Source organism: Symphalangus syndactylus, chromosome 6 (assembly GCF_028878055.3).
Source record: "Symphalangus syndactylus isolate Jambi chromosome 6, NHGRI_mSymSyn1-v2.1_pri, whole genome shotgun sequence".
Classification (NCBI taxonomy): Eukaryota; Metazoa; Chordata; class Mammalia; order Primates; family Hylobatidae; genus Symphalangus; species Symphalangus syndactylus.
The window spans coordinates 47,224,882-47,248,726 of NC_072428.2; the positions used below are offsets into that span (position 1 = coordinate 47,224,882).

General features: G+C 45.8%; 1 protein-coding gene and 1 pseudogene across 4 annotated transcripts in view; one reads left to right on the forward strand and one right to left on the reverse strand.

Moving 5' to 3' along the window:
* Nucleotides 1-254: 254 nt before the first annotated feature.
* On the reverse strand, nt 255-12,541 carry LOC129485263 (keratin, type II cytoskeletal 8-like; annotated as a pseudogene).
* The window catches only part of SCUBE2 (signal peptide, CUB domain and EGF like domain containing 2), an 81,823-nt gene continuing 70,440 nt past the window's right edge, over nt 12,463-23,845 (forward strand). For 3 of the 4 annotated variants that reach the window (XM_055282466.2, XM_055282468.2, XM_055282467.2), the window contains exons 1-2: nt 12,466-12,708; nt 14,263-14,385. In XM_055282466.2, coding sequence (XP_055138441.1) covers nt 12,585-12,708; nt 14,263-14,385 — 247 coding nt within the window. In that variant the 5' untranslated portion in view covers nt 12,466-12,584. Of the gene's footprint in view, nt 12,709-14,262; nt 14,386-23,845 lie in introns of all 4 variants that reach the window. The other variant, XM_055282471.2, reaches the window with a different exon arrangement.

Sequence of the window (23,845 nt, forward strand, 5' to 3'; positions counted from 1 at the left end):
GAGTGTGGCTGGCTTTAAGAGTGTGCAACCTGTACAGCCAGACAGATAGGCCCTGTTCTCAGAAGGGCCCCATGTTTGGTGTTATGGCTTGCTGTTACCATCTTGAAATTTCTAAATTTAATCTTTCAACTTGTGTTTTGTAACTAAAGTCTGGTGGGACAATGGTACATGCACATGAGTAGTGGAGACACACCAGGTGACAGCACTAGCACACATAGGGACAGGCCTGGCTGCTGGCTGCACGTGTGTATGTTTCAGAAGAAGTCCACGGCACTGTAGGGCTCCAAGCCAGCTGAGGTGGGCCCCGGGCCCATCACATCAGCTAAGACCGTGGCAGCAGCCACAGTGGCCACAGAAGAAAGCGGGTCTCTGCATAGGGACAGTGCATGGGAAGCTGCTTGCCTGTTCACTCCCAGACTGTGTTCCTTTGATAGCTACACAAATATTAACTCTCTGGCCTGAGCACTGGAATAGGAATTGCTAGTACTCACGCAGTAAACTTAGTCAGTAAATTATTACAAAATAAAAGCAAACACAAGGATATTGCAATAAAGCATAGCAGCATGTATCAGAATTTTTTGAAGAGTTTAGAATCTCTGGTTTTTATTTATTTTATTTTTTTTAGAGACAAGGTCTCCCTCTGTCACCAAGGCTGGAGTGCAGTGGCTTGAGCTGTCCTCCCGCCTTGGTCTCCCAAGTAGCTGAGACTACAGGCATGCACTACCGTACCCAGCTAATGTTTTTATTCTGTAGAGACAGAGGTCTTGCTATGTTACCCGAGTTAGTCTCAAACTCTTGGGTTCAAGTGATTCTCTTGCCTTGGCTTCCCAAAGTGTTGGGATTACAGGCATGAGCTACCATGCCCAGCCTCTGATTTTTAAAACTGCTGAAACATAACAAAGCAAATATCTGAAGGCTTAGAGACAGAAACCGAATATAAAAATCATTGCATTAGATTGAAAAGAGCCCTATTTTCATAGGAAGTTTCAGATTAAGCAATAGTAACAAGGAAGACAATTTTAAAATAAATTTTTCCTTGTAATTGAAGATACAGAAATATATACATAAACAGGACTTCTGAATTACATACAAATCATGAAGCCACTTTCAGCTTCTTATTTAACCGCCACGTTACAAGAAATGTCAAAGAAAACATTAAAATGACATTGTATAAGTGTACATTAAAATTAAATTCAGATTTACACAAAAATGACTTGTATGAAGAGTTAAATCTTTTTAGAAAAATAATTCCACAAGAATTATCAGTTCTAGATGTACTAAAACAGATCCAGTAACAGGTAGATCCAATAAGAGATCCACTAGAAATTACATCCCTAGAAAGATCCCTCTGAAAATTAAAAATTATAAAAAATTGCCACCTTTAATTTGCCAAGAACAATTGATATCCCTTCAATTATACTGACTAAAAGTGAAGATCCTAAAAGTATACATTTTGACGACCTCTTTGATTTTTGCAGAAAATGATTTGTGGAAATGATTTTGTGGAAAAATGAGCCAGAAAAATCTTATGATGAATCAAGATACCACATGAATGGAGCATTTTTTTTTTTTTTTTGAGACAAGCTCTTGCTCTGTCCCCCAGGCTGGAATGCAGTGGTGCAATCATAGCTCACTGTTACCTCGATTTCCCTGGCTCAAGCGATCCTCCTGCCTCAGCCTTCCAAGTAGCTAGGACTACAGGTGGGTACCACCACACCCAGTTAATTTTTTTATCTTTTGGAGAGACAAGGTCTCACTGTATTGCCCAGGCTGGTCTCAGACTCCAGGGCTCAACTATCCTCCTGCCTTGGCCTCCCAAAGTGCTGGGATTACAGGTGTGAGCCACCCCTCTTGGCCTAATGGAGCATTCTTATTTGTTGTATTGCATAACATTATGGCACCAAAATACTACCTTTTTGCAGTTTGTAAATTTATGTTTTTACTCATGGTACCCCTGTTATGTTTTACAAGTAATGTTTTTAAAGGAAAAAACTATTTTTAGTGCTGTTAATAGCATCTTCCCCCTGCATTTTGGTTAAGGCACCTTGCATTTTAATTTTGCACGGGGCCCTGCAAATTATGCAGCTGCTCCTGCCCCTTAGGTTGGTCTACGATACAGGTAATGTAGGTGAAGGGGCTTTAAGGAGTTTTAAACCGACACTGTCATATTCATATTTTGGAAGAGGTGTGGAAGATGAACACCCATTATGTCTCACCTTTTTTGCTGGACTGTAAGCTCTGAGAGAGCAGAGTTTGCCTCTAATCTTTGTGTCTCCCATAGGGCCTAGCACAATGCCTGGAACACGATGGGCTATAGAGCGCATTGGTTAGGCAGGGGGATCGGAAGCCACGCTTCTTGGCATTGAGTCCTGGTCTGCCACTTACTAACGAATTACCTAACCTCTCTTCCCTTCACTGTCCATATCCGTAAAATACAGAGTGTGATGGTTCTATTTCGCAGAGTTTTTAGGAAGACTAAATAAATACATGTGAAGTATTTAGAATAGTATCTGATATTTAGTATTCATACAAATGTTAACTATTACCATTTTAAGTAAATATTTATTGGAAGGATTTTTAAACTTCTGTAAGCAAAAGAGAATGTGGGTGCAGTTTTAGAAGCATTGAAGAAATAGAGGGTCCTGGCATGTATGCCAAGATTGCATCAACTTTTGTGACTAAAATAATAATTTATTATTTCAGCCCCTGAGAGGATTCAACCCTACACAATTACCTTTCTCCCACCTTATGGAGAGGATTGCCTGACGTAGGCGTGTATGGAACTAAATAGGAATACTTTTTTGGCTAAAACAATAGGAAACTCAATTCAAAAAACTCACAATGAAATACCACTTCATGTCTGTTAGGATGGCTATTATTGGAAAATTGGGAAATTACAAGTGTTGGTAAGGATGCGGAGAAATTGGAATCCTTATGCCCTGCTGGTGGGAATATGAAATGGTGTAGTTGGTAAGGTAAACGTTATGGTAGTTCTCCCCAAAATTAAAAAGAATTACCATCTGATCCAGCAATTCCATTCCTGGGTATATACTGAAAAAAAAAATTGAAAGCAGGGACATGGACAGATATTTGCACACCCATATTCATAGCAGCATTATTTACAATGGCCCAAAGGGAGAAGCAACCCAAGTGTCTGTGGACAGATGAATGGATGAACAAAATGTGATACATACATGCAATCAAATCTTATTTAGCCTTAGAAAGGAAGGATATTCTGACACATGCTCAACACAGGAGAACCTTGAAGCCATTATGCCAAGTTAAGTAAGCCAATCATGAATACTTTGTTATTCCACTCATACGAAATACTTAAAGTAGTCAAATTCATAGGAACAGAAAGTAGAATGGTGGTTGTCAGATGGAGTGGGATGGGGAGTTATTGTTTAATAGGTAGAGTTTCAGTTTTGCAGGATGAAGGAAGTTCTGGGGATGGCTGGGCGCGGTGGCTCACGCCTGTAATCCCAGCACTTTGGTAGGCCAAGGCGAGCGGATCATCTGAGGTCAGGAGTTCGAAACTAGCCTGGCCAAAATAGCAAAACCCCGTCTCTACTGAAAATACCAAAAAAAGAAAAAAAAATTAGCTGGGCATGGTGGCGGGCGCCTATAATCCCAGCTACTCGGAGGCTGAGGCAGGAACATGGCTTGAACCCAGGAGGCAGAGCTTGCAGTGAGCCGAGATCTCGCCACTGCACTCCAACCTGGGTGACAGAACGAGACTCTGTCTCAAAAAAAAAAAAAAAAGTTCTGGAGATGGATGGCCGTGATGGTTACAAAGCAGTGTGAATGTATTTAATGATAATAAGCTGTGCACTTAAAAATTGTTAAAACAGTAAATTTTATGTTATGTATGTTTTACCACAATTTTAAAAATCAAAATAAACCCACCAATACAAACAATAAGGAAGCATATTGGCACATATAACTGGAGGTCCTGAGGTAGGGAATGTTTCCTGGTTGGCTTCTCAGGGTTTCTCTGGACTTAACCTCTTTTGGGGAGGGGAAAGAGGTATCAAGATGGCTGCCACAGTTTCTCATTCACCACAACCACATCCCAAAAATGAAAAGTCTTTCTATTCCAGCCTTTCAAGCAAAGGGCCTGAGATTCACTCTGATTGGAAAGCTGTCACGTGCTTATCCTTGAACCAATGACTGTTGGAATAATAGGTATTATTGTCTTAAGCCAACTCCAGAGCCTGCAGTTAGAGATGGGACAGCTTCCCTCCTAGGGACACAGGCTGCCTGCGAGAGGGGTGAGTATCTGTTAGGAAGGAGGGAAAGAACAGATGGGGATGGGTAAGCCACCAGAAAGATTCACTACCTCATAGCCAGCTCAGACATATTGAAAAGGTTTTTCCAGGAGATATGCAAGCCATTCATGGGGAGAAATTAATGTGTGTGCAAGAGCAGATCGTTTTCCTTTATTTATTAGTTCTCAGTGCCTGCTAATCTGAAGACTCAATTTTTTTGTTTGTTTGTTTGTTTTGTTTGTTTGAGATGGAGTCTCACTCTGTCGCCTGGGCTGGAGTGCAGTGGTGCGATCTTGGCTCACTGCAACCTCCGCCTCCCGAGTTCAAGCGATTCTCCTGCCTCAGCCTTCTGAGTAGCTAGGACTACAAGCGCCCGCCACTAAGCCCGCTAATTTTTTGTATTTTTGTATTTTTAGTAGAGACAGGGTTTCACCATGTTGGCCAGGCTGGTCTTGAACTCCTGCCTGGACCATTCACCTGCCTTGTGATTCACCTGCCTCGGCCTCCCAAAATGCTGGCATTACAGGCGTGAGCCACTGTGCCCAGCCAACTCAAATTTTTTCATGCATGCCTCATTGCTTTTTGGGAGGACATCTCAGCAAATGTATTTTTCCTTGGAGTATAGTGATATTTATTAATCAAGATGTTATTGCATTATATTTTTTCAAATATTTTTTGAGACCCACTTCCTCATGTCTTTCAGGCAGAGGGAACAGTGTCAGCAAAAGAAGATATGCATAAGGAGAAAAATGACAAACTACTAGTATGTGAAGTTTGATGTCACTGGAGCATAGTCTGCGGGTAAAGGAGTGGTAGGAGAGAAGGCTGGAAAGATAGAATGGGATCAGATCATAAAAGTCTTGAGCTAGGCAGTGCTTGCTTCAACTTACTGATGTAAAACATACATACACTCAAGAGCATGAAGTGCATTAAGCTCAAGCCAACATTCCAGCAGATTTGTATATATGTATAAACCCATAAAATCACCATGCAGATCAAGATCTAGAACATTTCCAGCACTCCAGAATGTTCCTTCACATTCCTTCCCAGATAAACAAAATGTCAGTATACATCCCTGGAGGGAACAGTAGTAGTAATTCTGGCTTCTGTCACTATTAATTAGTTCTGCCTTTTCTCTTTTTTTTCTCTTTCTTTGAGACAGGGTCTTGCTCTGTTGCCCAGGCTGGAGTGCAGTGATGCAATCTCAGCTCACTGCAACCTCCGCCTCCTGGGCTCAAGTGATCCTCCCACCTCAGCCTCTGGAGTAGCTAAGATTACAGGCATGCATCAGCAAACCTGGCTGATTTTTTATTTTTTATTTTTGGAGACAAGGTCTTGCTCTGTTGCCATGACAGGAGTGTAGTGGCGTGATCTCAGCCCACTGCAACCTCTGCCTCCTGGGTTCAACCTATCCTTCTGCCTCAGCCTTCCAAGTAGCTGGGACTACAGGCTCATGCCACCATGCCTGGCTAATTTTTTGTGTATTTTTAGTAGAGACGGAGTTTCACCATGTAGGCCAGACTGGTCTTGAACTCCTTACCTCAGGTGATCAGCCCGCCTTAGTCTCCCAAAGTGCTGGGATTACAGGTTTGAGCCACACTGCCCGGCCCCTGGCTGATTTTTAAAAACTTTTTGGTAGAGATGAGATCTCCCTGTGTTGCTCAGGCTTGTCTTGAATTCCTGAGCTCAAGTGATCCACCCACCTTGACCTCCCAAAGTGCTGGGATTACAGGTGTGAGCCACCACACCCAGCAGAACATCATGGAAGTGAATAGAATTGTTACGGGTGGGTCTTTGTTCTTAGAGCTCCCAAGATGTGGCGGGCTGCCCCCAAGATGGTAGCAAGGCTTTTGTTCTCTGACCTGGAGTTCTTGGCCTCACAGATTCCAAGGAATGGAACCTTGGGCCATGCTGTGAGTGTTACAGCTCTATTAGAAGCCGTGGGTCATGGAAGAGAACCGTGGAACCCAGCAACTAGTGTTCAGCTCGATTAGGACAAACCCTGAGCCCTTAGTCATGCAGGAACAATGGCGTGCCTTTAGCCTGATAGGGATCGGCAGTGGGCGCCTCGCTGGATCAGGAGTGCAGCGAACACCCTGCCGGATCTGGAGGGCTGGAAGTCAGCGGTGGGTCTGCAACGGTGGCAAACAGCAGTGATGGACTGCGAGTGAAAGCTCAGCTTGAGCCATAACAAACACGGACCAGAAGAGTGTGCAGTTGCAAGATTTAATGGGGTGAAAACAGAGCTCCCGTACAATGGGAAGGGACCCAAAGGGGGTTGCCGCTCCCTGCTGGGATGCCTGGGTTTATATCCCAATCATTGTCCCTCCCCCTGTGCTCTCAAGCGATATATGATTTGACTATTTCTTTACCTCCTGCTTTTGGCCTAATTTGTATTTTAGTGAGCCCTCTTTACTTCCTGATTGTTTTGGTGTGAGCTGAGTTACCAGCCCTGTGTTTAAAGGTGGGTACGGTCACCTTCCCCAGGTAGGCTTAGGAATTCTTAGTTGGCTTAGGAATTCTTAGTCGGCCTAGGAAATCCAGCTAGTCCTGTCTCTCAGAATGATACAACTTACAGCCTTTTTAACCTGGCTTCTTTAACTAGGCCTAATGTTCATAAGATGCCTCTGTGTGGTTGCCTGTATCAGAGTTTGTTCATTTTGTTGCTTGGTGTAGTATTCCATTGAACAAATATCCCACAATATCTAGTTGATGGACATGTGGGTGATTTCCAGTTTGGGGCTAGTGTAAATACAGCCGTTATGAATGTTCTCGTATATGAATTTGGTGAACATGTACACTCATTTCTCTTGGGTATATTCTGAGAAGTGGGCATGCATGATCCATATTAGTGTATACTGCCCGACAGTTCTCCAGAGTGATTGTACCAAGGGAGCTTGGTTGTTAGCCTGAGGAAGACTAGGAGTGATATGATGAAACTTACATTTAACTCTGGCAGCCACTGTGTTGGATGTACTGAATTGGGATGAGATTCTAGACAGAGAGACCTGTAAGAAATCGCAGACTGGGTGTAACCAGAGTGTCTCCTGGTTGGCTTCTCAGGGTTTCTCTGGACTTACCCTCTTTTGGGCAAGGGAAGGAGGTATTAAGATGGCTGCCACAGTTTCTCATTTACCACAGCCACATCCCAAAGAGGAAAAGAGAGCCTTTCCATTCCAGCCTTTCAAGCAAAGGGCCTGAGATTTGCTCCGATTGGAAAGCCATCATGTGCTCATCCCTGAACCAATGACTGTTGCAGGGGGAATGGAATGAATGATATTAACTGTCTTAAGTCAACTCCAGAGCCTGAAGTTAGAGATGGGGCAGCTTCCTTCCTAGGGACCCAGGCTGTCTGCAGGAGGAGTATCTGTTAGGAAGGAGGAAAGGGATAGATACGCAGCCCCCAGGGGTGATGAGGGATGGTGAACCCCTGAGCCCAGGCAATGGGCATGGAGGAAGAGAATGGTTTTAGAGATAATAAGAAGGCAGAATTTTCGTGATTGTTCTGATGTGGTGGGGAGGGAGAAAATGGAGTCCCAGATGACCACCAAACCTCTGACTTGGTGTTAACAGTATGGTGGTGCCCTTGTCTAAAGGAGAGAGCACTTGAGAAGGAGCAGGTTTGAGGAAGATGAGCTCCATTTTTTTGTTTGTTTTGGACGGTTGGCAGAGCTAGCTGAGATTTTATTTTGAAAAAAAAAAAAAAAAAAAAAAGGCAAAAGTTGAATTGTTTTGTAGCTGGAAGCATGGGCCAATGGGGGTGCCCCAGGCAGTAAACTCCCCCAGCAGGTGGGCTGAGGGCTAGGGCTGAGCCTCAGGTGAGTCTCCTGTTCCTGTGCTCCACTGCACAGCAGCTTCCTCCACAGGCCCTGGGGCAGCCACAGGAGGGGCAGGCTATTAGGGGCTGCCATGGCCATTCGCTTGGGCAGGACATCAGAGGACTTGGACACTAGCCTGCCATCTCACATTTCCACCTTCTTCACAACCGTGGCCCTGGAGGAGCTGGCGCGGCTGAAGGAGCTGGAGCCTCCAGCAGAGCCAAAGCTGGAGCCCAGGCTGTAGCTGAGGCCTGTTGTAGAGGGCTTGTGAGGTGCCCGTAGGCCAAGCTCAGCCCACCTGAGTAGCCACTGGTGGTCTTCAGATGGACACTCTTGTTCTGTATCCCAGACCCCAGCTAGCTCTCCTTGCCCTCCAGCAGCTTCCTGTAGGTGGCAATCTTGATGTCCAGGGCCAGCTTGATGTTCATCAGCTCCTGGTGCTCCATGGCACAGCTGCTGCACCGTGTCCTGCTTGGCCCGCTGCAGGGCGGCCTCCAGCTCGACAGCTTCGTGTTGGCATCCTTAACAGCCAGCTCCCCACACTGCTCAGCATCTGCGATGGCAGCCTCCAGGGAAACCCTCTGGCTTTTGAGGCCCTCAATCTCAGCCTGGAGCCGGCTGATATTCCTATTAATCTCAGAGATCTCTATCTTTGCATAATGCAGGTCATTCCCATGCTTCCCAGCCAGTGTCTGCAGCTCCTCATACTTGATCTGGTGCATGCCCTCAGCCTCAGCCCAGCTGCAGTTGGCGATCTCCTTGTACTGTGCCTTGACCTCAGGGATGATGCTGTCCATGTCCAGGGAGCAGCTGTTGTCCATGGACAGCACCACAGATGTGTCCGAGATCTGGGACTGCAGCTCCCAGATTTCCTCTTCATACAGCTGCCTGAGGAAGTTGATCTCGTCAGTCAGCCCTTCCAGGAGAGACTCCAGCTCTACCTTGTTCATGTTAGCTTCAGCTACATGTTACCTTCTTGATGAGGGAAAATTCATTCTCCATCTCTGTACGCTTATTGATCTCATCCTCATACTTGTTCTTGAAGTCCTCCACCAGCCCCTGCATGTTGCCAAGCTTCAGCTTCTCCTGGCCCAGAGTGTCCCAGCTGCCGCCGAAGTTTGTTGATGTGGCTCTCGAACATGCTGTCTATGTTTCTCCGAGTTGTCTTCTGCTGCTGCAGGGACCGTACCTTCTCGATGAAGGAGGCAAACTTGTTGTAGAGGGTCTTGATCTGCTCCTTCTCCTGGGTGCGCACAGCCTGGATGTTGGGGTTCACCTCCAGCTTAAGGGGGCTCAGCAGGTTCTGGCTGACCATGATGGCTGTGATGACCCCCATACCACTGGTCCCACCATAGCCTCCACCCAGACCCATGCGGGTGACCAGGCCACCCCAGAAGCTGCTACTGCTGCCCACTCAAGAGAAGCTCCAGGAGCTGATATGGGCACCAGGCCTGCTGGTGTAGGAGCGGCTGCTTAAGGCCTAGGGGCCAGAGGTGGACACCCTATAGGACTTCTGGGTTACCCTGATGGACGTGGTGGAGGCAGTAGTGGAGGTGGGTGGGCTGAACCAGGAAGAGATTCAAGAAAGCAGAGAAGCTTCTTCTAGGTCATGAGCTTCGTTTTGAGCATGTTGAATCAGAGGGATCTAGGGAAGATCAAGGTGGGATCTAGGGAAGATCAAGGTGGTATCTAGTAGGCAACTGGATACATGGGATTGAACCAAGGGGATGAATCCAGGCTGGAGATTGACATTATGGAATCAAGGGAATGAGCGAACCATCCAGGGAGAGGGTGTAGAAAAAGGACTCCTAGAAGATGGTGGAGAAGGCATTTCCTGAGAGGTAGGAGGAAAACCAGGAGTTTGCCACGATGACAACCAAGGGTAGGGAGAGTTTCCACCAGGGAGAAGTAGTCCACATGTCAGAGGCTGCTGGGGGGGAAGAGGGTCAAGAAAGGTGGGCACTGAATGGTGTCCCGTGAGTGCAGAGTGGCACCTACTTATGTGTAGTTCAGGGGCACGCATGGCCGGCCACTACCAGGCTTTCTTCAGCCTCCTAAAAGGCCCACACTAGTGTGACTGGGCTGGCTGGACTGCCTCTCCACACCCCGAGGCCTGGTTCATGGCCTCTCTGCCTGTGGAGAGGAGACAGGGAGAGGAAGAGGGAGCTTTAGCCTCAGTCCAGGGATGGTGTCTGAGGCCTTTCTGAGAAGTTTGTGGGGACCTCAGCTGCACAATAGAGGGCAGCCTGCAGCCAGAGTAGAGCCAACCAAGTTCCTCCTGACACCAAAAACATTGACATTTGGACACAGTTTTCCCCTGGAGCCTTCCCCCTGTGGAAATTCCCGGTTGTAAGCCATATTGACTTTAATCTCAAGTGTCAAAAAGGTTGCCCAGGAGTCTGGGAGCTAACAGCTGAAAGCACGTTTGTAAGGATGTCAGGGCAAACAAAATAGGATACAGAACATTTTTTGAGATCTGTGCCAGTGGTGGACTTTTCTGGGAAACATAGCAAAAGCTGACTGTCTTAGGCAAAAAGGCGCTGATTCTTATCATGATTAATTTGTGTCCTTACTGAAAGATCAAGTTAGGGAAAGGTAAAGGGGAAGAACAGCCCATGTGTGATTTCTTTGCCAGGCACAAGGGCGCTGCAGGAGGCTCCCCCTAGAGTTTAATGGGCAGCTTTATGTATTTATATGCTTTGACTGGAGCTAAAGAGGTCTGTGCCACACAATGGGCAGTTTCTAGTTGGATTTTAAAAGAAATAACTTTGATCATTTCAAAAGCAATGAAGCCTGATGCAGCGGAGAGAAAAGAAGGCAGTAATTTATGGCTACCATTAAGGACACAAAGACAAAGGTGGAGAGAACGTTTCACTAACTGAAGATTTACAAATGTGTAAAAACCACCCTTATGACCAGAAATAGCTGAGTGTCTCTCTCAGCACCAAACAAAAGGGAGTGGGAGGGAGGCGCAGACAGAAAGAGGGACGCAACCTGCCTGCCTTCACTGAAAGGGTCAAAAGAAAAACAACTACAGAAAAGTTATTTTCTCAGATAGCTCCATCAAGCAGCTGCACTAGCCACAGCCCAAAGAGGCAGGCCCCCGTGGGCATGTTCGGGGGCTGGGGTGGCAGACAATGGGTACTGAGGATGCAGAGGCTGGGAGCTCTGGGCTGTGGATAGGCCCCAAGAAGACATAAGTGTTTTTGTGCATGAGCTAGGTGGGGATTTTTTGGTGACATCTATTTTTTTCTGATCTCCAAAGGAATGGTGTGTGTGTGTGCACGTGCGTGTGCCTGCATATACGCATATGTGTATGTATATATTCGCAGGAGAAAATTGAATAACTACGGAGAAGCTCAGTGAAGAACATCACTGTTCTTCAGTAACGGAGAAGCTCAGTGAAGAACATTAGTGTGATGTTTGGTTGCGTCTGGAAATTGTTACTATATTTGTTCCTGGAGTGATGGTGGGTGTACTGGGCTCCAGCCATCCGTGTCAAGGGTGATATGCAAAGACCCTGTGTACCTGTTCCCTTTCAAGGGCTGTCTTGCATGGAGGGCCAGGTGCTAGGCTCTGCCTGTGTTTGAAGCTAGCCAGACCTGATGTTTATGAGTTCAGGTGATCATAAATGCCACCTGTACTCCGGGCAAAGTCGGGGCTGCTGTCTGTTGTCTCTGGTGGCTCACCTTTGACCTCTAGCCCCCTTCCCCTTAGGCTCCCCTGAGATATACATAAGTAGCTTGCAGAGATTCTAGGCCCAGCGTGCCCCACAGTGGGACAAGTGGACCAGTGCCCTCAGGGCTGTGGGATGGAGGATCCGAGAGGGCCTGGGGTGGGCAGTGTGGAGAAGGGTGCAGAGGGTGTGCTGGGGTGGGCAGAGAAGCCAGGGTCACCTTCTCTATTCAAACAGCTGTTTTCCCGAATTGGAAGTCACCCCCACTCCCTTCCACTCCCACCTCCCACCTCCCACGTGGAAAGCCCCAAGATAACTTTGGGGTTTGGGGACTATAGGGAACACTTTCTGGGCGCCATGCCCCCGAATATTTCAATCCAGAAGGGCTGTTTGTCCTCACAAGAGGGCCCAGGTCGAGTTGTAGGACACTGGAACAGGCGCGGCACCGAGGGCTCCGAGCGCTGGAGCGGAGCGGGGCTGCGGGGGGCAGCGGGCTGGGTGCCTGGGCTGCACGGGGCGCGAGGCACAGTGCTGCCGCCCCGCCAGGCTGACAGCCGCGCTTGGGCCACCGCGGCCGCGCCCCCTCCACCCGGGGCCAGGGAGGGGACGGGAGGAGGCCGGGCGGGGCGGCACTGCCCCCGCCTGCGCCTCCCGCCCCGGCCCGGGAGGGACCGTGTGAAAATGAGGCCGGGGCTCGAGGGGCGGGCGGGGCCGGGCCGGGGGTGGCGGCGGCAGCGGGCAGGGCGTCCGCACACACCTCCCCGCGCCGCCGCCGCCATCGCCCGCATTCCGCCGCCTCTGCCCGCAACCGCTGAGCCATCCATGGGGGTCGCGGGCCGCAACCGTCCCGGGGCGGCCCGGGCGGTGCTGCTGTTGCTGCTGCCACCGCTGCTGCTGGCGGGGGCCGTCCCGCCGGGTCGGGGCCGTGCCGCGGGGCCGCCGGAGGGTGAGTGTCCGGCCGTGGGGGCGCACCTGGCACAGTGGGCAGGGCCGAGAAGGGTGTTTAGGTCCCCGGCGGGGTCCAGAGCCGGGCGCGCAGGGCTCGGGGCTGGCGGCTGCCGCTCCGCGGGGGCCTCCGCTCCCTCCGGGACCTCACCCGCCGGCCGGGCCAAGGCGCCACGACCGCTGGGGCCCTGAGTCCTGCGGCCCGGCCTCGGACCCGGAGCTGCTGACAGTTCCCGCCCCGGTCCGGATGCCTCCAGAGCGCCTGCTAGTCAGACCGACGCCGGCGAGCAGGCAGGAGGGTGCTGACCCCGGCCTCGGGGTCCCGCGCCTCAGTGTAGGCGGGGAAACTGAGGGCCGGGCAGGGCACATCCGCGAGGCCGTGGCAGCTTTGCCCTTTCTTTCTTTGGGGACCGGCAAGTTCTGCTGATGGCTTCGGGGTGGGCTCCAGAGACTTTTCTGTCAGCGGAACAGCGCCTGTTCTGATCTGGGAATTACCCTGAAGCAGCAACAAGCCTAGGTTTTCAGCAGAGAACTTTGGTTTCCAGAGAGGACTCTGGATGTGCTGTGCTTACTGGACTTGCAATACTTTCAAAATGCTTTTGTTTTTAATTAATATCCTGGAGTAGTGTCAACCCAGGAAATACTTCTGCCAAGGCGGGTTTCCAGGTTGAGAGGATGGGCAGGGGTGGGAGTGCAGGGGGCCGGCCATGGGGACACTATGCCCGCTTCGCAGCATCTGAGAGCCCTGGATGACATCTGCTCCGATCCCGGGGCAGGCTTCCCATAAATACTCTAAACCAGCGGGGTGCAATCTTTTGGCTTCCCCGGGCCACAATGGAAGAAGAAGAATTGGGCCACACATAAAATATACTAACACAAACGATAGCTGATGAGCAAAAAAAAAAAAAAAAAAAAATCTCATAATGTTTTAAGCAAGTTTATGAATTTGCGTTAGGCCGCATTCGAAGCTGTCCTGGGCTGCATTGTAGCCCACGGGCTGTGTTGGACAAGCTTGCTCTAAGCCCCGAGAAAGCTGACAGACAGCTGCTTGGTGTTCAGGGCTTTTCTGTCCGTTTGGTCCTTTCCTCCTTTAGCGGGCATGTAGGTACTATTGCCCACTCACATGCCAGGTACTGCGCTGGCTTGGCATGAGGGACACAGACGCAGTCTGTTGTCAAGACATTGTCTAGTGGAGAGAGAGGAAGGAAAACAGTAACAACCCTGCCTGATGTGTGCCATGCAAAGCCATACATACGCGGACACTTGGTGAGGGTGACTACACTGGGGGTCATGGCAGGCTTCCTGGAGGAGGTGGATTTGAGCTAAGTCCTGAAGGCCAGTAGGTGATAGTGGGGGTAATTTCACGTAGAGCGCACAGGCTGTTCCTGGGAACAGGGGCCCAGAAACAGTTTGGTTTATCCCAGGGATCCCAAGCAGCTGTAACTTGTGAGGAGAGAAGCGGGGTGGGCTGGTGGGGATGATGCCAGACAGGGCCGAGGCCAGATCACACATGGCCTGGGAACCTGTACCAGGTGTCAGCTGTGCTCTTTTGCAGATGTGGATGAGTGTGCCCAAGGGCTAGATGACTGCCATGCCGACGCCCTGTGTCAGAACACACCCACCTCCTACAAGTGCTCCTGCAAGCCTGGCTACCAAGGGGAAGGCAGGCAGTGTGAGGGTAAGTGCCTTGGGGACCATGTGGGGGGACTGTAGGGAAGCTCCTACCTCCTTAGCTCTTGCAGTGGCCACTTATGTTGGTAAAAGTGCTGCCCCTCCTCTCCCTTTCCCCCAGCCCCTGAATCACATCACCTGCTCTCTGAAATACATTTCAGATCTTGGACTGGAAACATTAGGTCTTCCCTAGAGCTGCTCACGCAGTTTTATCTGGCTCTGAAATGTCCTTTTGTCTAGCTTCTGGAAAAGAAAAGAGATGTGTTAGTATCTTTGGGTCCCACTCAGTTTTGGGGCAGAAAGTAAACATGCATGCTGATCAGGAGAGCCATACCTGCCAGAGCAGGGCTGATCCTGCACCTCTCTGGGGCTGTTTGTACCTTTGCCCTGAAGTCTGAGTGCTAGAGTCCTGCCCTCCCCTACCAGCTCAGGAGACTCTATCCTGTCTATGGCTTTGGCCACAATGTTTGGCATTGTGACGTGCCAAGAAGTACACCAAGGACCTTCCTCGTTTGGAGTTACAGGTTCACTCTGGAGAGATGTGTGCAGAGGGGCATTTTGGCCCATAGAGCTGCAGGTCTGAGAACCTGTAGTTTGGACTCTGCCATTTTATAATCTGGACTAGAGTAATGAACTGTGAAGTTCAGAACTGGCCAGAGACTGGACACTCAAGGCTGTTCCTGGAGATGGAAATCATGACACATTGGAGCTGACTGGGCTATTCAGGTAGCTCTGGGCCAATCCTATTACTCATTTTACAGATGAGGACACTGAGGGCCAGAGGACTTGTGGCCATGATCACACAATTCGTCTGCAAGTGAAAGAAAGTCAGGTCTCCACCCCTAGCTCTGTCCCCAACCCCACGTTTCTCATATTTACTCAGCCTGCTGCTGTCCTTCTTTGGATGAGTGAGAAATCCCACTGTCTATAGTCATCCCGTGCAGGAAGAAGTTAGATGAGGAGCACTGAACTCATCTCTGAGTATCCCTCCTTGCTCCTGGACCCAACCTTGACAAGTATGTTGGTGGCCCCTTCCTCTTTGAGAGGTTTTAAACCCTTTAGAACGTGGGCTTAACTCCCATGGGAATTGATCGTCTGAATACTTGCAGGATCTAAAGCTACACAGTGAGTAAGAAAGTCCCTTCCAAGTCTCTTTCCATTTTGAAAAACATATTAACTTCTTTAGATGAGGAGGAAAACTTTTTTGAGACAGAGCTTTGCTCTTGTCGCCCAGGCTGGAGTGCAATGGTGCAATCTCGGCTCACTGAAGCCTCCTCATCCCCGGCCAGGAGTGTGAGACCAAGCGATTCTCCTGCCTCAGCCTCCCAAGTAGCTGGGATTACAGGCGCCTGCCACCACGTCCAGCTAATTTTTGTATTTTTAGGACAGATGGGATTTCACCATGTTGGCCAGGCTGGTCTCAAACTCCTGACCTCAGGTGATCCACTGGCCTCGGCCTCCCAAAGTGCTGGGATTACAGGCATGAGCCACTATGCCCACCCAGAGGAGGAAAACTTTTAATGAGTGTCTATTCTGGTGCCATTTAATGGCCTAGTGTTCAGACCCTGATGTTTCAAACCAATCTGTTTCATACTGTGGCCTCTGAGTAATAAAGATTCTAAATATTGGAACAGTATATAATGCTCAGCAGTGCCTGGTACGTGGTAGACACTCAATAGACATCCTTATTTTTGAATAAGTGATTGTGTAAGATGGGCTCAGTCTACTAGCACCTTGACACAAAATCTTTTCCAACAAATAGACAAATCCGCAAATGAAATATCTAGATACAGAATATACAGATGACCAAGTAGGTAAGTGATTGTCAGATGCTTTTGCAGTGTTGTAGCAATGACCTGATCCTCCCTATCCACCCATCTCCTTGTCTTAGCATAGCTGAGACAAGAAATGGGATCTTTAAAATGAACTTTGTTGCAATGGAAGGGAAGATCAAAAGAAAATATAGATAGCAAATATGAATAACAGACGGGATTATGACGGGCAAGTTTGGATCTGGTGACACCCCTTGGGAAATCATTCAGGGAGCTCCCCTTTGTGCACGTGGAGTGAGGCTCCCACTGCTCCCATTGGAGAAGGTGTGCTCCTGGTCAGGTGCATAGCAAGTGGGGTTGGTGATCCATCCATGACGTAGCTCGCTCTCTCTCTTTCTCTCTTTCTTTCTCTCTCTCTTCCCCCCTCCCCCCACCATGTCATGGAAGGCCAAAAGGCTATCTCTCCCCAAAACATTTATCTGCTGATTCCTCCATACCACACACTTTTGGTATTAAATATTCTATTTGCTGTACTGGAATTCACACATGTTGGTACCCTGCTTTGGAAAAAAATGTTCACTTCTTTACTATGTGGATAACTCACGTCCTCCAGTTGCTGTGTGCTCTCTGGTGGCACAAAACCATTCCACTGACTTTATTTAGATAAAGTACACTTTTAGTAAATGATGTTAAATGACAATTGGCAAGAGTTTCCTTATTCTTGGCTTTTGCGTTTGGTATATTTCAAATGAAATTGAATTGCTAACAGTTTATAGTTGATTGTTAAAAGTCTATTATTTAGTTTAAAATAACTAATGATTGGCATTGTGCCATATATATATATATAAGTTTATTTTAAAATGATATGTGATTGTTATAAAAAGTCAAATAATATGAAATGTGTAAAATCAAAAATTAAAGACCCTCCCATCCATTTATCCACAGATAGTCATTGTTAACAGTGAGCATACATCCTTTGTACTGTCATTTTGAACTCAAACCCTAGAAGAATTTGATCTTTTGAATATTTGTAGTATTTACAATACTAGTAAGTAAGGATGTCCCTCTTTTTTTTTTTTTTTTGAGATGGAGTCTTGCTCTGTCACCCAGGCTGGAGTGCAGTGGTGCAATCTTGGCTCACTGCAATGTCCACCTCCCGGGTTCAAGCAATTCTCCTGCTTCAACCTCCCTAGTAGCTGGAATTATAGGCGTGCACCACCACGCCCGGTTAATTTTTGTATTTTTAGTAGAGATGGGGTTTCACCATGTTGGCCAGGCTGGTCTCGAACTCCTGACCTCAGATGATCCACCCACCTTGGCCTCCCAAAGTGCTGGGATTACAGGCGTGAGCCACCGTGCCTGGCCAGGATGTCCCTCTTAGTTTGGATTTCTTGGTATAGGAGTACAGAAATGGGAATTTTCTCCCAAAAAGGAAAAGAAGAGGAAATGAGGATTGTAAGGATTCAAAGATGTAGATATACAAAGATATAACTCCTTTATCCATTTCTTGGCCTATTAATTTTTAAGCCTCTTGGGACCAACCTATGGTATCATTTGGGTTGTGATTATTGCCAGCTTCACTACTTATATTTAAGTTCAGGGATGAGGACCAGGTTTACTCAGAGTAACTAGAATTTTATCCTCCATAAAGTTTTCTTCTGCCAAAATGTTGGAGAAATGGGTGAGCCCTGAATAAGTGGGTTTAAAAATAATGTGATTCAGACGTTGCTTTAGATAATCTTTTATTCTAAATGATCTTTGCTTATTTGCTTACTTATTGTATGGTTCTTACTTCTCAGTTTGAGGAATTGAATTGGCTCACGCCTGTAATCCTAGCACTTTGGGCAGCTGAGGCAGGAGGATACCTTGAGCTCAAGAGTTTGAGACCAGCCTGGGCAACATAGTGAAACCTTCTCTCTACTAAAGGTCAAAATAATTAGCTGGATGTAGTGGTGCGTGCCTGTAGTACCAGATACTCCAGAGGCTGAGGTGGGAGGACCACTTGAGCCCAGGAGGTGGAGGTTGCAGTGAGCTGTGATTGCGCCACTGCACTCCAGCCTGGCCAACAGAGCAAGACACTCTGTCTTAAAAAAAAAAACTAAAGAGATTGAATCAAGTTTAACAGGGATGAATCTAAAGTTGGCCTTTGTACAAGATGCTATATTTTTCTTTTCTTTTCTTTTTTAATTTTTTTATTTTTGAGACAGAGTCTCGCTTTGTCACCCAGGCTGGAGTGCAGTGGCGTGATCTTGGCTCACTGCAACCTCCGCCTCCCAGGTTCAAGTTGTTCTCCTGCCTCAGCCTCCCAAGTAGCTGGGACTACAGGTGTGTGCCACCACGCCGGGCTAATTTTTTGTATTTTTAGTAAAGACGAGGTTTCACCATGTTAGCTAGTATGGTCTCTATCTCCTGACCTCGTGATCCGCCTGCCTTGGCCTCCCAAAGTGCTGGGATTACAGACATGAGCCACTGCGCCCAGCCTATATTTTTCTTTTTAAAAAACTTTTTATTTGGACATAATTTTAGATTTCAGAAAAGTTGCAGAAATAGTGCAGAGTTCATCTGTGTATATATATGCCCTTCATTCATTTTACCCTAATCTTAGCAACTTACATAACTATAGTACAATTATCAAAACCAGGAAATCAACACTGGCACAATGCTATTAAGTAAACTACAAACTTTATTCAAATTTCACCATTTTTCCCTACCATTCTTTTTTTGTTCCAGAATCCAAGTAAAGTCCCGCATTAGATTTAGCAGTTGTGTCTCTTGTCTCCTCCAGTCTGTGACAGTTCCTCAGTCTTTCCTGACATTGAAACTTTTGATGAGTACTGCTCACTTCATTTGTCTTAATGTCATTATAAGAATTGATATGAGGCCAGGTGCAGTGGCTCATGCTTGTAATCTTAATACTTTGAGATGCCAAGGAGGGAGGCTTACATGAGGCCAGGAGTGTGAGACAAGCCTGGGCAACATAGTGAGTTGCCTGTCTCTAAAACAAAACAAAACAAAACAAACAAACAAAAAATTGCTGGTGTGGTGGTGTGTGCCTGTAGTCCCTGCTACTCAGGAGGCTGAGGCAGGAGGATCACTTGAGCCCAGGAGTTTTCAGTGAGCTATGATGGCACCACTGCACTCCAGCCTGGGTGACAAAATTAGACACTGTCTCAAAAAACAATAATTGATATAAGAGAATGTCTTGTGTTTTTTTCATGATAAAATTGAGGTTTGAGTTTTTGGCCAGGCTGCTACAGAGGTGCTGTTGTATCCTTTTCAGTGTAGCACATCATGGGCACATGATGTCAACATGTCCCATTCTTGATGATGTTAACCTTGATTGCCTGAGCAAGATGGAATTTACTGGGTTTCTCTGCTACAAAATTACTATTTTTTTTTTTTTTTTTTTTTGCCCTTTGCAATAGATACATTTCTTAGGGGAGATACTTTGAGGCCAATATCCTGTTTCTCCTCAAATCTTCATCCACCGATGTTAGCATCCAATTGTGGATCTTGCCTGCAATAATTATTACTGTGATGTGTGTCTCCTGGTAATTTTGCATTTCTCTAATTCCTTAAACATCTATTAATTGAAGTTCTTCTGTAAGGAAGGTCTCTCCCTCTTCCCCGCTTATTTATTAATTTATACCACTATGTACTGATGCATATTTACTTTATTACATCTATATTTATTTTTGGCTCAAATTGTTTGCTTTAGCCATTGGAAGCTCCCCACACATTGTCTACTGTGTCATTTTGATGTCACTTTTTTGAGGACTTCCTAACTTTCTGGTACCACAATATGCTCTAGAATCATCTTATAGCTTCTCCTCCCTAGGCCTGGAATGAACTACTTCTCCAAGGAGTTCTGATTCCTTTTATTGGGAAGTGGTCTATAGAAACCAAGATCTGGATGCTTGGTGTTGTCGTTGCTACTAGGGTGTCATCATTCCTACCTGGGAAATACATATATGCATACTCACCCACACATACACACGTATCTATATTTATTCCTTTTATTTATTCATCTGTATATATATTAAAAACAATTAGTTACACTGATACTTTGGATTCCAAACCAATACCACAAGATTCATTCTAGGCCGGATGCAGTGGCTCACGCCTGTAATCCCAGCACTTTGGGAGGCTGAGGCGGGTGGGTCACAAGGTCAGGAGTTCAAGACCAGTCTGGCCAAGATAGTGAAACCCCATCTCTACTAAAAGTACAAAAATTACAGCGCGCCTGTAATCCCAGCTACTCGGGAGGCTGAGGCAGGAGAATCGCTTGAACCTGGGGGGCAGAGGTTGCAGTGAGCCGAGATCTCGCCACTTCACTCCAGCCTGGGTGACAGAGTGAGACTCCATCTCAAAAAAAAAAAAAAAAAAAAAGATTCATTCTATTCTCTCTTTGCTTATTCTAACTTTCTCCAACAGTGAGAAATCTGGCGCTCATTATCTGTAATGTGTTTACCTCTTTGTTCAGTCCTAATACACAGGAGAGATATTTACAGAATTACGAGTCCATAACCCTGTGAGTAAAGCAGATTTACTAACTACAGTACAATATTTACTAGAGTATAGCATACAGCTGTTTTGTTTTTAGCCTTAAAGCATCCAAGCAAGGTGTTGTTTTTCACAGTGTTATTTAGGTCAATATTTTTCTTCCCCATCCTCTTCAGTATGGTTATACTATTAGTTTATAATACATTAGGTTCATTTGTTTCTTTTTGTATTCCACTTTTATTCACTTCCGTCCCCTCCTTCTATGCATTTCCCTTATTCCTTAAACATGTATTAATTGTATGTATACAATTAATTGTATTCATTCTTTCCACCCTTTCCCTGTGCCCTGTGGGTCACCGATCTCTGTAGTTTCTGGTTTTACCTTTCTATATTTATTTTGCACTAATAAGCAGATAAATGTATGCTTTCTTTTTAACAACTTTACTGAGGTGTAATTAACATACTATAATATTCACCAATTTTAATTTTGCAAGTCAGTGATTTTTAGTAAATCAGCTGAATTGTGCAACCATCACCATAATACAAACATTTTCCTCATCTCAGTAAGATTCCTCATGTTCTTGTACAGCTAATCCTCATTCCCAGTCCCAGCCTCAAGCAACCAGTAATCTACTTTCTGTATCTGTATATTTGCCTTTTCTGGACATTTCACGTAAGTGGAATATGCGGTCTTTTGTGTTAAATTCTTTCACTTAGCAAAACGCTTTTGAGGTTTGTCCATGTGGTAGCTTATATCAGCATTTCATTCATTTGTATCACTTAATAGTATTCCATTGTATGAATATACCATGTTTTTTTTGCCCATTTATCAGTTAATAGGCATTTTGATTGTTTCTACTTTGGGGCTATTATAAATAATATTGCTGTGAACACTTGCATGAAAGTCTTTTTTTTTTTTTTTTTTTTTTTGAGACGGAGTGTTGCTCTGTCGCCCAGGCTGGAGTGCAGTGGCGCGATCTTGGCTCACTGCAAGCTCCGCCTCCTGGGTTCACGCCATTCTCCTGCCTCAGCCTCTCCTAGTAGCTGGGACTACAGGCGCCAGCCATCATGCCCGGCTAATTTTTTGTATTTTTAGTAGAGACGGGGTTTCACTGTGGTCTCAATCTCCTGACCTCGTGATCCGCCCGCCTCAGCCTCCCAAAGTGCTGGGATTACAAGCGTGAGACACCGTGCCCGGCCGAAAGTCTTTGTATAGACATAAATTTTCATTTCTTCTGCGTATATACCTAGGAGTGGGATTGCTGGGTCATATGGTGTATTTGTGTTTAACTTTTTAAGAAACTGCCAAGGAGATAATTTCTTGGATATCACACCAAAGCCACATACAACAAAAGAAAAAATAGACAAATTGGACTTAATGAAAATTTTAAAATTTTGTACATCAAAAGATAATATCAACAGAATATAAAGGCAACTCACAGAATAGATGAAAATATTTGCAAATCGTATATCTTATAAGGGATTAATATCAAGAATATGTAGAGAACTGTTAATATTCAACACTAAAAATCAAATAACCCAATTAAAAAGTGGGCAAAATATTTGAATAGACATTTCAGCTAAGATGATATGCAAATGGACAATAAGCCCATGAAAAGATGTTCGACATCTCTAATGATTAGGGAAATGCAAATCAAAACTACAAATGCGAGATACTATTCATATCCATTAGGATGGCTACTATCAAAAAAATAGAAAATAATAAATGTTTGTGAGGATGTGGAAAAATTGGAAGCTTTGTGCACTGTTGGTGGGAATTTAAAATGGTATAGCCACTATGGAAAACAGTGTGGAAGTTCCTCAAAAATTAAAAAAAAATAATTACCATAGGACCCAGCAATTCCACTTCTGGGTATATACCCAGAAGAGTGGAAAGCAGGGTCTGGAGGAGATATTTGTATGCCCATGCTCATAGTATTATTCACAGTAGCCAAAAGGTGGAAGCAACCCAAGTGTCCATTGACAGATGAGTGGATAAGCAACATGTGTTATGTACAAAATAATATTTTATTTATTTATTTTTTTTGAGATGGGATCTTGCTATGTTGCTCAGGCTTGTCTCAAACTCCTGGGCTCAAGCGAGCCTCTCACCTCGGCCTCCCAAGTGGCTGGGATTACAGGCATGATATAATGGCATATTAGCCTTAAAAAAGGAAATCCTGTCACATGCTATACAACATGGTGGAATCTTGAGAACATTATGCTAAGTGAAACAAGCCAGTCACAAAAAGACAAATACTGTTTGATTCTAAATATATGAGATACTTAGAGTAGTCAAAATCATAGTCAGAAAGTAGAATTGTGGTTACCAGGGCTTGAGGGAAGAGAGGGAAGAGGAAATGAGGAGTTACTGTTAAATGGGCATAGAGTTTCAGTTTTACAAGATAAAAAGAGTTAGGGAGATGAATAGTGGTGATGGTTTCACAACATTATGATTGTTTTAATTATATCCAACTGTACATTTACAGAAAGAAAAGAAAAGACACTGCCAAACTCTTATCCAAAGTGGCTATGCCATTTTACATACCCATCAACATCCTGTCAACAATGTGTGTGTTCCCATTTCTCCACATCCTTGTCAACATTTGTTATTGTCTGTCTTTTTAATTATTACCATTCTAGTGAATGTGAAATGGTAGCTCATTGTGGTTTTAATTTGCATATCCCTAATAACTAATGGCATTGAGCATTTTTTCATGTGCTTATTGGTCATTTGCATATCATTGTAGTTGAAATGTCTATTCGAATATTTTGCCCATTTTAAAATTAGGCTGTTTGTCTTCTTACTGAGTTGTAAGAGTTCTTTTTCAGTTCTTTATAAGGTGTGTGATTTGCAAATATTTTCTACCAATCTGTGGCTTGTCTTCATTTTCTTGATACTGTTTGAAGAGCAAAAGTTTTTAATTTTGATAAACTCCAGTTTATTAATTTTAAAAATTGTGATTGTGTATTTGGTATTATATCAAAGAAATTTTAACCTCATCCAATGTCTTAAAGATTTTTCTCTTTTTCTCCTTTTTTTTTTTTTGAGATAGGGTCTTGCTCTGTCACCCAGGCTGGAATGCAGTGGTGCAGTCTTGGCTCACTGCGGTCTCAGTGTCGGGCTCAGGCAATCCTCCTGCCTCAGCCTCCCAAGCAGCAGGGACTACAGGCGTGCACCACCACACCTGG